Source organism: Patiria miniata, unplaced genomic scaffold (assembly GCF_015706575.1).
Source record: "Patiria miniata isolate m_02_andy unplaced genomic scaffold, ASM1570657v1 HiC_scaffold_25, whole genome shotgun sequence".
Classification (NCBI taxonomy): domain Eukaryota; kingdom Metazoa; phylum Echinodermata; class Asteroidea; order Valvatida; family Asterinidae; genus Patiria; species Patiria miniata.
The window spans coordinates 15,322,504-15,334,629 of NW_024037064.1; the positions used below are offsets into that span (position 1 = coordinate 15,322,504).

Sequence of the window (12,126 nt, forward strand, 5' to 3'; positions counted from 1 at the left end):
AAACATACTACTGCTTTGGAGAAAAAGACAAAGCTGTATGCAAAGGACTGAACAAAAAGACCAACGACATAACAAAAATGAACTATCTGGAGGCGCTAGAAAATCAACGAGCCGGTGAAGGAGTCAACAGAGGGTTTCGCATGCGTTCCGATGGTATGTACACCTACGAACAGGTCAAGACTGCCTTTACTTACTTCTACCCAAAAAGGAGAGTCGCCGATGATGGAGTTTCCACCACCTACCTGGACTTGTGATAAAAAAAAACCTGTTAGGCTCGTCAGAACATCAAGCAAATTTCTTTAAACTGGTGGTGGGTAAATTGGTGGTGGTTTAAACAGTACGTTAAGTTTTTATTTTTTATTTTTTTTTATTTTTTATTTTTTTAATTGTAAATGTTACAATCTGCCGTTGAAAAATAACTTGAAAATGCTCCTACTTCATTTTAAATTTCACCAACTGCTTTTTAAAAAATAATCCCAAATGTTTCCACTTCGTTTGAAATTTCACCAACCACTATTAAAAATATTTCAAAAATGATCCAAATTTATTTAAAAGTACACCAATTCTACACCAATTTTTTTTTTTTTTTTTTTTTTTTTATTTTTTTATAAAGAATGGTTACCACTTTATTTTAAATTGTGGTTAATGATTATTGGTATTTTGAAAAGAAACCATAAATTTCCCACTTTTTTAAAATTTTGGATGGTTTACTAAATTGATAACTGCTCTTAAAAAACAATTCGTACATTTTCTAATTATTTTTAAAGGGAATATACAACATTTGCAAACATCGAAAAATAAAACTACCAAGTTTTTGCGAAATACCTTAATAGGATGTTGGTAAATGACAGTCTAAAGCATCCTGTAAAATTATGGCACCTGGTATACTGTCATTTTCAAGAAAAGTGGTATTTTTGTATCAATTTCCAACGCTGATCGGCCGATCAGCGTTGGAAACAACTGGCTTTTTTTTCAAATACTGGCCCCAATTGACCATTGCACTTGTTTGCAATCAATTACAAACCTATGAACGGGTACGAGCCAGCTAGACTGGTTCCCTGACCTTACAATTCCCCAATGTATGTAAACTGCTCTGTTTCTTCTTATATGGAGTCAGGGAACCAGACTAAAGGAAAATGATCGTTTTTCTTGGTTTTTATAGCATTTTCGAACCCAAAACCTCCAAAAAGTCAGTGTAACTATATTTGCTTTATATTTCCAACCCCCCAATTCCATCTATTTCTGAAACTTACAGCAAAAGCAAATGATGTATATTCCCTTTAATGTTGATATTACTTACGTTCATCTTTATTTATTTATTTATTTTTCCCTTCATAGTTAAAGAATTATGTATGTTATTTTGTTTACTTGGTTAAATGAAGAAGAAAGAAAGAAAGGAGATTGAAAGAAATAAGAAAAGAAAAAAATAAACTGTTGTCTGTCACTTTCAATTTTGTAATGCTTATTGTTAAACAAAACTTTCTTTTTAATAAATTGAAGGGGGGGGGAATAATAAACTAAAGGGGGAGGGAGGGTAGGAGTGAAAACTTTAGCTTTTAAAAAGAACTACATTACAAAAATAGATTCATTTGATCAAATGGATTCGCGACTTAAACATCCGTTTACTGGCGTAATCACTGGTCCAACTGGAAGCGGGAAAACACAGTTTGTAAAGGGTCTTATTCTAGCTGAGGGAAATACAGTGATTGAACCTGCTATTGATAATATTATTTGGTGTTACGGGGAATATCAAGATGCTTACGACCATCTGGCTAGTCTGGTCCCTCGGATACGATTTGTGGAGGGCTACCCCGATGATCTATTGGAGTCCCTGGACCGAAGTCAAAGAAACCTGGTTGTGATAGACGATCTCATGTCCGAAAGCGGGAACAATGTTAAGGTCACTGAACTATTTACCAAGGGTAGTCATCACAGAAACCTATCGGTTATTCTCATACTACAGAATTTATTTTACAAGGGGAAGGAAATGCGAACCATTAGTTTGAACGCTCATTACATGGTTCTGTTTAAAAACCCGAGAGACGCTTCGCAAATTACACATTTAGCGCGCCAAATGTACCCCACTAAGTCCAAGTATATGATGGAGGCCTACCGCGATGCGACATCCGCCCCCTACGGCTATCTCTTCGTAGATTTAAAGCCAGAAACCCCCGAAATTGTACGTCTCAGAACCAGAATTTTTCCCGGCGAATATCCCATCGTTTACACTCCAAAGGTATAAAGGATTGTGTTTAGAACGGACGGCAATCATTTGAAGATGTCGAGGCGTGTGCATCACAACGCTCCCTACCTGCATGTGCTGGCTAAGGGAAGCGACAAGCAACGACAGGGTGTGATACAAGGAGCCAACAAGGAACTGATACATTGTTTGTGCGAGTGCGCCCTCAACGTTTCAATATTTCCCTCACACCATCCCAGAAGAAAAAGTTAATCAAATACAAGCGTCAAATGCGAGTTCTCAGCAATAAGAAACTCAGCGTTCAAAAGAAAAAGAAAGTATTACGTCCGAAAGGAGGTTTTCTCGGTGCTTTACTCACTCCAATATTGGGCGCTCTTGGTGGATTATTGTTTAAATAAACATGGAGCACACCAAGAAAATGGTTCTGGTACCTCAGGAAACGTTGACAAAACTTCAATCGACCAGACGATTGGAACAAACACCGACCACGCGCGTGGTACACAGTTTAGATGGTGAGATGAGAGAGCTACTGGAAAGGAAAAACCTTTCAGACGAGGATAAAATTAAACTGTACCACCAGACGCTGCACAGATACATTAACATAAATAAACAAAGAATGGCACCGCTGACTATGACTTTAGAAACCAAGAAGACGGATGATCAACCACCCAAACTGGAGCCGATGCCGCACGGTCCACCGAAGTTGGAGCGTGAACTTAGCTTTGGTGATTCCTCTAAACTAAAAGTACACTTGAAGGAAGAACCAGAGGAAGAAGAGTCTTTTCACCTACCCCGATTGTTTGCCGAAGCGTCCCATCTGAAAACTACACCCAAAGCGAGGAAAAAGAAAACAATGGCGAGTACAAGCACACCGCGTTCGAAACCCAAATGGACTCCCTATTAATACGCACACACTACCCCGACTTAATCATTTGAGACTACCTCATCATGGAGTGCTGTCCACCGAAACCGGGTTGTGGATTTAAACAACTCGCGAAAAAATTCGTTGTTGGTGCATCTGCTGTCGCAGTAGTGTCATTATACAAAACACAGATTTAAGTGATGGCGCAGAACGAAACGTACCTGAAACGAGTGTACTACAACCCCCAACATCCAGCCGGTTTTGGTGGTGTGGAAGCTGTCTACCGTGCTGCCCAAAAAGACGGCGTCGACACCAACCGGAGTCAAATTAGAACCTGGTTAAGTCAGCAACCGACTTACACACTACACAAACCCATACGCAGGCATTTTCAACGGAACAGAGTCATCGTGGGTGGTATTGACCAGCAGTGGCAGGCGGATCTGGTGGACATGAGATCACTCAGTCGGTTTAATGGAAACTACAAATATTTGTTGACGTGTATCGATATATTGTCGAAATACGCCTGGGCAATTCCAATCAAGAATAAGACCGGTTCTTCGCTTATTGACGGCTTCAAGACAATCTTGAAAAGCGGACGGAAACCCACAGTTCTACAGACCGATAAAGGCACCGAGTTCACCAATCATCCATTCCAGTCATTTCTCGAAAAAAATAAAATTGGTTTCTTCACGACTCAGAATGAAACAAAAGCCAGCGTGGTGGAGAGATTCAACAGAACGCTCAAGACAAAAATGTACAAATATTTCACGGCCACAAACAGCCACGTGTACATTAAAGCTTTGCCGAAATTAATGACGGCGTACAATCACGCTTACCACCGAAGCATAAAGACCACCCCGGCCTCGGTAAATAGCGACAATGCCGAAACTGTATGGAGAAACCTGTACGACGAGAACAGTAACGCGGACAAACCCATTTCTTACAAGTTCAATGTTGGGGACACAGTGCGCATCAGTATGGCTGCACGACCATTTAGGAAAGGTTACCTTCCAAACTGGACCACTGAACTATTCACCGTTAGTGCTCGTATTCCGCGCCATCCTCCCGTGTACAAGTTGAAAGATTACGATTCCGAGGAGTTGGACGGGACATTCTACGAACACGAAATACAACCAGCGGTTCAATTGGGCGACCTGTACCAAGTGGAAAAAGTACTCCAGACGCGGAAAAGGCGGGGAAAATTGGAGTATTTTGTCAAGTGGTTGGGCTACCCAGGCAAGTTTAACAGTTGGGTGACAAGTCTGCGCAAGTTATAAAACGTCCGTGACGCGAGTATTTACCTACACAGTTAAAGCTAAGCTTCGTCATGGCGGACTCGTTTTACGTCACGCTCCCTAGCAACAGTTCTATGGATACTCACCCTAACAACACCTTGAGTCATTTTTTTGTAAATTTACCCTCACCCCTGTCTTTTGAGGGAGACTGGGAAGTGGCATTGGCCGAAGTAACTTACCCTCACCGTTGGTTGAACGTGACCGAAGGTAACCTGGTGGCGTGCTCGGGTGGAGAAACAGATTCCAGATTTCACTTTCATCGCGTACCGGAGGGGTACTACCCAACACCTGAAGAACTATTCGACAGCTTTGAACCTCCCATTGAGCACGACGGACAAGTCCGATTCAAGTACAACAAATTCATTCAAAAAGTCATCATAAAGACAAACGACAGCGTGGTGCTTAAATTACTGGGTCGTCTAGCGAACCTACTCGGTTTTGACGATGGTGCAACTGTGTCGGGTATCAAAAAGAGTACGAGGGTGGTGGACCTGCAGCCATTCTATGCGTTATTTATCTACTCTAATATTGTGGAGTACCACACCGTAGGAGACACGCGGGCCCCCTTATTACGCATCGTGAATGTGGACGGGAAGTATGGAGAAACCGTTACAAAAATCTACGACAGTCCTCATTACATGCCCCTGAAGCACAAGTTTTTGGACATGATCGAAATCAATATAAGGGACGGGACGGGTGAACTTATTCCATTTGTTACCGGGAGAGTCATCGTGAAACTTCACTTTCGAAAGAAGCGCTCGTCCTACTTCTATTAATCATCATGAAGAGTCATTACCTACCCAATAGTAAACACTACGAAGATTATTATGTCGGCCAGGTGGGGCGCAGTCTCCCCGTGTTCACTGGTCCGAGAAGTCAGAGAGGGTATGGACTTGGAGGGATTTTAAGCGGACTTTTCCGGTCGGCCATGCCTCTGATCAAACAAGGCGCTAAAACGTTGGGTCGCGAAGCGCTTCGTACCGGTGTAGGAATCGCGCAGGATGCGATGGAGGGAAAAAGTATCAAATCATCTGCCAAAAACCGACTTCGACACGCTGGACGTAATCTGGCCCACTCGGCTCTTCGAGGCGTGGATGCCCGACTCTCACGAGGTACACGACGTGGTATAAAAAGGAAAGCAAACGGCAGACGCGCCACTTCCTCTTCTAGCAGGAGAGTGAAAAGATCACAAGACATATTTGATTAAGCGTTTTGCAAGCTAACCCACAGTCAGTCATTATGTCGTTGTTACACAATAACTCGTGCGAATGCACTAAATCTGAACTTGATATTTTTCTTTACCACCAACACAAACGAGCATAGAACGTGGTCAGTGGCAGGAATTTCACCCGATTTCTACCATTTCTGATGGAGGACCGATAGAATTTTTCGTACCGGGATCCGGAGAAGAATACATGGATCTCAACCAAACCCAGTTGTACGTCAGAGCGAAAATCACCAAAGCGGACGGCTCCAACCTGACAGACGCCGACCACGTGGGTCCCGTCAACTTACTTCTACAGTCCCTATTCAGCCAGATTGATGTGAGTCTGAACGAACGTCTGATCTCCCCCTCCACACCTACCTACCCCTATCGCGCCATAATCGAAACACTGCTCAGCTACGGCAGCGATGCTCAAATCTCTCAGCTGACTGCCGCTTTGTTCTATAAAGACACCGCCGGCAAAATGGACAGCGCAAACCCTACAGCGGCAGACGATGCGGTCAACCATGGGCTGAAGAAGAGATACCAGTTTACAAAGGGAAGCAGCGAGGTGGACATGATCGGCCCGATTCACAGCGACATTTTCTTTCAAGACAAACACATGCTGAATGGCGTGGAATTGAAATTGAAACTGATTCGCAGCAGCAACGCGTTCTGCCTCATGGCCGCTGGGGGAAACCCCACCTACAAAGTGGTCATCCTAAACGCGTCCGTTTTTGTCAGGAAAGTCAAAGTCAGTTCGGGCGTTATGCTGGGACACATGAAAGCTCTGGAGAAAGGCACCGCCAAATACCCCATCAAACGCAATCTGTGCAAGATGGTGTCTGTGCCCCGCGGTAATCTAACCCTCACGCAGGACCACGTGTTTCTGGGTCAACTTCCAAACCGTATCGTAGTTGGATGTGTGACCAACGAAGCATTTAACGGACGGTATGGGAAAAACCCCTTTAATTTCCAACACATGAATATCAACTTTTTGACAGTTCACTTGGACGGGGAACAAATTCCCTATTCACCTCTGAAACCGAAATTTAAAGAACCGGGTAAGAATTACATCAGAGCCTACCAGACCCTCTTCTCCGGTACGGATAAAATGTACCAAGACGAAGGCGTCGCCATCACTCGTGACGACTATCCCGCACTGTTTGCGTTTGATCTGAGCCCCAACCTATCTGTGGGAGGACACTTCAATCTCGTGAGGCGTGGCAACCTGAGACTGGACGTCCACTTTGCCAATCCACTGGAGGCAACCATCAACGTCATCATCTACGCCGAGTTCAACAACATCATAGAAATTGACCAGGCTCGCAACGTCATCTTTGACTACAGCAGTTAAATTACACGTCGTCAACATGGACAGTTATCAAATCAGCAGCATTTTGAAAAATGATCGTTTTACCAAGCATTACTTCAGAGGCGTTTTTGCCTGCGATCAGCTGCCTAAGCACTACGTGCCCCGACCGAGCGCCCTCATTTTTAATACGGACCCATCCACGAAACCCGGTCAGCACTGGGTGGCCATTTACATCACGCGGGATGGGGAGGGAGAGTATTTCGATTCCTACGGACAACCGATGAATATACCCCGGGTCAAGAAATTCCTCAAGAAAAATGTGACGTGTACCCGCTACAACCACCAACCTCTGCAGGGACCACTGTCAGCCGTGTGTGGACAATACTCCATCTTTTTCCTGTTACAGCGTTGTCGGGGACTCACCATGTACAAAATCACGCTCCTGTTTTCTTCAGATAAACGAGACAATGACATACTCGTTAACGATTTTATACGAAAACATTTTCCTCGCGTAAATACATCGGTGTATGACGAACAGTTTCTTGTAAGGCAAATAGCCAGAGCTTTGTTAGAGAACTAGACTTCTACTAATGTTCATTATTATTACTGTTGGTATTACTATTATTATTATCCAGTAGTTGTAGCTGTTTTTTTTTAACTGTTTATTTATTTATTTTTAACTTGTTGTTACATGTACATTGTAGTTAGCATTGATCTGTTGTGAAATAAAATACTTATAAACTGTATATCGCCCGTTGACCACTTAAGGAATGTTCTGGTGAGTTCCAGTTGGTTTTAGGCATCCCGTGTCGACTTTTATTTTTGTGTATGTTTCCTCTTACCCCTATCACCCAACGTAGTATAAAAACTAATATCTATATACATATATTTTCAAAAAAATAAAACACGCGAGACAAATACAAACACACACAAGAGGCAGGTTCTTCTTTTGTGACTACAACATATCAGAATTGTTTTATTCAAGCAATCTTTTTATTAACCCTCCACCATAAACTTAACACGTAAATAAAAAAAATTAAAAAAAAGGGAAACAATTTAAAAAATAATAATAATAATTAAAAGGTAAGCAAACATTGTCGGGTCATTTACTCTATGATATCTGTGTTCTGAATGAGTTCGGTAGTATTGTCGAACAAAGACGAGTAGAAGGAGTAACCGATTTCTTCTAAATCATCCTTCCAATCATTTAAAATGTCTTCGATCAAATCACTCAATTCGGTGTCCAAGTTAATTCCTTCTCCGATGAATAAACCAGCTCCCAGTAGGCTAGCGACCGCTAGAAATATTGGTCGTACTCGTTTCTTGTCCAGCGAAGCCAGCACCTCCTCAAAGTACAAAGGTATATAGTCGTCGATGTGATTTGGGGGATTCCTACCAAAAATGTGCAAGCGTGCTCAAAAAGACTCGGCCAGTCCTTTTTACATCCCTCGCAGCCCAGTCGTTTTTGCGTATGATACACTAGCTGGAGTATCTCGTCCGTGATGAGTTTGGTCAGGATGCGTTTGGTGAGTGTTCTCACCCTTACCCGTCGGTCGATGATGTCCTGATTTGATGAGCCTGCGAGATGATTTCAAAATGAATAGAAAATAAGCGTGACACACTGAAGATCTAGATCATGTCTATGGCTTCAGCAATGAGTTTTCTTTGATCGACCAACTTGTACCATTCGGCGGATGTCAGGTTCAGTCCTTTTTTCCCCGCAAGTAGTTTAGTCTTGTCCTCGTTGAAGTAGTACTCTCTGATATTAACGTAGACACGGTTCTTGAAACGTTTGACACAGGCATAACGCTCACCTCCAATTTCGAATCTGACGGCGTTCTTCTCGTTCTCCTGCTGGTCGGGATCGGGGCTGAACTTTCTCTTGGTCGGCTTTCCCTTGATGAAAGGGGGCTTGGAGAGGTCCGTGGGTGGGTTACCCGTCAGCTCTGTCATGGCAGCCGCCAGCAAGTCCTCTGCCGGCCCGGAGTCCACCTCGCTTTCTTCCTGTTGCAGTAGGATGGTAGGTATGGACCACACACTCTCTCTTGTGAATATATTGTAATACATGTAGTAGGATCTATGTTCGGTGGTGCTGAAACCTTCGCGCCATCCTCTCTTGACTTGGGCATGGGTTAACTTCTTCACGCAGTCAAACGGTCCTTTCACCGACTCACTAGTTGGGGAAGACGGAGGTGCGTTGTTGCCTGATGCTGCAGCCATGATTGGTTTAGTGCAATGATGGTGATATTGAGCAGAATTTTGATGTTTTCGGTTGTTGGTAGGTGAATGATTTCCAAAAACAGCAGTGTCCGACTTTTATATACCCGATGTACCCGTATCCACAACAAGTCATGACTGTTTACCAATCCACCAATCTAAAAGCAACAAATGTTTCGTGTTCTAACTCGTCCAAAGGTCTCTCACTCATCGCGCTCTGCGTCCCATTGTTCGCAGTGCTCTTGTCACAACCGTGACGTCACCAATCACCGTGTAACTCCGGACTTGTTGGAGCAGGTCTAGGATCGAGGCTTGCGCCTCTGACCACTCCGTTCGGGGTCACTGGCGTGAGCTCACTGTCGCCACTACCGTGGCTCCGTAGGGAAGGGGGAGCCCAGAGCACTAGAGCCGTGCTCGCGACTTCATCGCTCACACGCTAGCCTCGAGACAAGTCTCGAGACTTACGCTACAGTCCCACTCCGTTCGGGTTATTAGCGTAAGGGCAATGTCGCCACTAACGTGGCTCCGTTAATAAAAAAATATAAAAAAAAATAAAATAAAAAATAATTAAAATTACAATTCTAAAAATATAAAAAAGAATTTAAAAAAATTACTAAATGAAATAAAATAAAAAATAAATGAATTCAAAAAATAAAAAAAAAAATTTAAATTTAAAAAAAATTAAAAAAAAAAATAAAAAAAAAAAAAAATTCCACCTTACTACCACCTCACTACCACCTCCACCTCACTACCACCTCCACCTCACTACCACCTCCACCTCACTACCACCTCCACCTCACTACCACCTCCACCTCACTACCACCTCCACCTCACTACCACCTCCACCTCACTACCTTCTCCACCTCACTACCACCTCCACCTCACCCGCCTCATCCGCCTCACCATCCCGCCTCACGCCTCACCTCGATGCCACCTCATTGGGGGTCGAGATGCTCAGTATATACTACTACAGAGAGTCCAGAAACGGAGACTGCGATTCAACCTCCACAGGCTTGGCCGAAAACAAATCGAGATAAAAATATCTATAAACTGTCGAAATTTCTTCCGGAGAGGAAACAATGTCCCCTCCAGGACTATAAACGGAAGAAATAGTTTTCTTCCGAGCCTGAGAGGTCTCGAGCTGGTAAAAATACCTGGACGGCTTCTCCCCTTCCTCGAGGTCACGAACCCCCGCGCGGATCCGAGCCCCCTCCGCTTCGAAGTCGTCCAGTTTAGCAAGCTCGTTTCTAATTTCCTCATGCCGAGCAAGAACCTCAGGGTTACATTGCCCGGAATTAAGAGCGGAAACGACTGAGCGCAGGGCAGCCACAAGTGACTCCCTGCGCCGTCGTCTATTTCTTACCAACCGGCAAGAAAAGGAAATAATAAATCGCTTAATGCGGGACTTGACGTCCTCCCACCAGAGGAGTTCGTTTCCGTACCCCTCCTTGAGAGTCCGCCAGCTCGCATAAGCCTTTCTGAAATCCGTTTGAAAGCCAGCGTCGGCCAGGACGGAAACATTACATTTCCAAAAAACCCGACCGGCGCCGGCAATCTCCGGGAAATTAAATTTCAAATCAACACAGTCATGGTCACTGAAATAGCATGGCGAATGCCCGCAAGACACGACACCCACCGAACTGGATGTGTAAATACGATCCAGCCGGCTAGTGATCGTGCTTGCCGCATTTCGCCATGTAAAAGAATGCGTGGACGGGTTGAAAGACCGCCAGCAGTCCTTAAAAGAAAAGTCGGAAATGAGGTGACCGAGCTCCGCGGCGCCGATCCAACAAGATGTGGAATCTGAACCACGGCGGTCAAGCTCTAAATCCAGGACACAGTTGAAGTCTCCTGCTAAAATAACAGGACAACTACCCGTCAAGAAAAAAGACAACTCCGTGAAGAAGAGACGACGCGACCTGAGGTCAGTCGGGGCATAAACTGTGCACAATCGCACACCCTTTCCTCCCCCCGGACCGCGCAAAATTCCAGAAACGATCCTTCCATCAGAATCGATGGAAAGATCAGAAAATTCAAAAGGACTTTTGGCAGGCAGAAGGATGACGGTCCCGCAGGAAGAAGATGTGCCAAAACTGGCAAAAATCTTCCCCCTCCACTCCGCCTGCCAAGAAACTAAATCGTCATTGCCAGAAATATGACACTCCTGAAGACAGGAAATATCATACTCCCGACAAAGACTAAAAACGCGTCTCCTCTTCACGGGGTCACGCATTCCATTGACATTCAATGAAAGCAAATTGACCATGATGTGCTAAAGTGAACATATTACTCGGGTGGATCACCTTTCGGTTTACCACCCGAGTCTAGAGTGGCAGCGGGGGGAGAACTACTGTCCCCCACCTGCTTGTCCGTATCCGGGCCCTGGGGCCCGGACCGGCTAGTTGTTTGTGTCCTCCAAAGGTGTTGTGCGGGGGACAGCACTAGGTTTGGATGAGCTTGTAGGCTCATCCACTTTCATCTCAGACTCAGATGAGTCTGAGAGACATTTCCCCGAGATTTTTTTGTGGACTGCACCCGAAGAGGGAGAATCGGAGTCAGAAGAGGGATGACGAGCCCTCTTCTTCATCTTCCTCTTCCCTCTAACGGGTAAAAAACCCACCGCCCCATCTATTGCAGCCGCCTGGCAGTCAATGGCGTCGCAAGACACCACGGGCTTGGCGTTAATACCCGTGCAGTCCGCGCAGCCGGCTACAATGAAAGGGCATAGCCCTCGAAATCCCACGGTCGCAATGGAAACATTCCCACGCGACCGGAGACTTCAGAGGGCCTACCTGCCTCGAGCATTGAATGCACGATGCTCGAGGCAATTCAAAATTCGAAGACTCGGAACTCTACGAGTCTGACAAATCAGACCCGGGAGTTACAGCTGGGTTGGACTTCTCCGCCGCCGCCACGTCCAAAACGGGCGTGGACTCGGGGGAAGACTGAGAAGACTCCAACCCACGAGATTTGGCAGGAGAGGATTCCGCTCCAACAGATGGTACTGGAGCAGACTTCCCCTGCAATACTACA

At 44.9% G+C, this 12,126-nt stretch overlaps 2 protein-coding genes across 2 annotated transcripts; one reads left to right on the plus strand and one right to left on the minus strand.

Annotated features, from left to right (window-relative positions):
- The first annotated feature begins 5,772 nt into the window (after nt 1–5,772).
- On the plus strand, nt 5,773–6,918 carry LOC119733125 (uncharacterized protein F54H12.2-like). Its single transcript, XM_038206701.1, has one exon. The coding sequence runs from the start codon at nt 5,773–5,775 to the stop codon at nt 6,916–6,918; it is 1,146 nt and encodes a 381-aa protein (XP_038062629.1).
- Nucleotides 6,919–7,820: 902 nt separating this feature from the next.
- On the minus strand, nt 7,821–9,298 carry LOC119733319. Its single transcript, XM_038206913.1, has 2 exons — nt 8,691–9,298; nt 7,821–8,454 (listed from the first exon to the last, which is right to left on the minus strand). The coding sequence occupies exons 1-2, from the start codon at nt 9,094–9,096 to the stop codon at nt 8,174–8,176; spliced, it is 687 nt and encodes a 228-aa protein (XP_038062841.1). The 5' UTR covers nt 9,097–9,298; the 3' UTR covers nt 7,821–8,173.
- Between the last annotated feature and the right edge of the window lie 2,828 nt (nt 9,299–12,126).

What these genes read in the sequence shown, in the direction of transcription:
- LOC119733125 (XM_038206701.1), top strand. Translation starts at nt 5,773, where the DNA reads ATGGATCTCAACCAAACCCAGTTGTACGTCAGAGCGAAAATCACCAAA.
- LOC119733319 (XM_038206913.1), bottom strand. Translation starts at nt 9,096, where the DNA reads ATGGCTGCAGCATCAGGCAACAACGCACCTCCGTCTTCCCCAACTAGT. An exon ending in CGTCAGATTCGAAATTGGAG is followed by an intron (nt 8,455 to 8,690) that starts GTGAGCGTTATG and finishes ATCATCTCGCAG; the next exon opens with GCTCATCAAATCAGGACATC.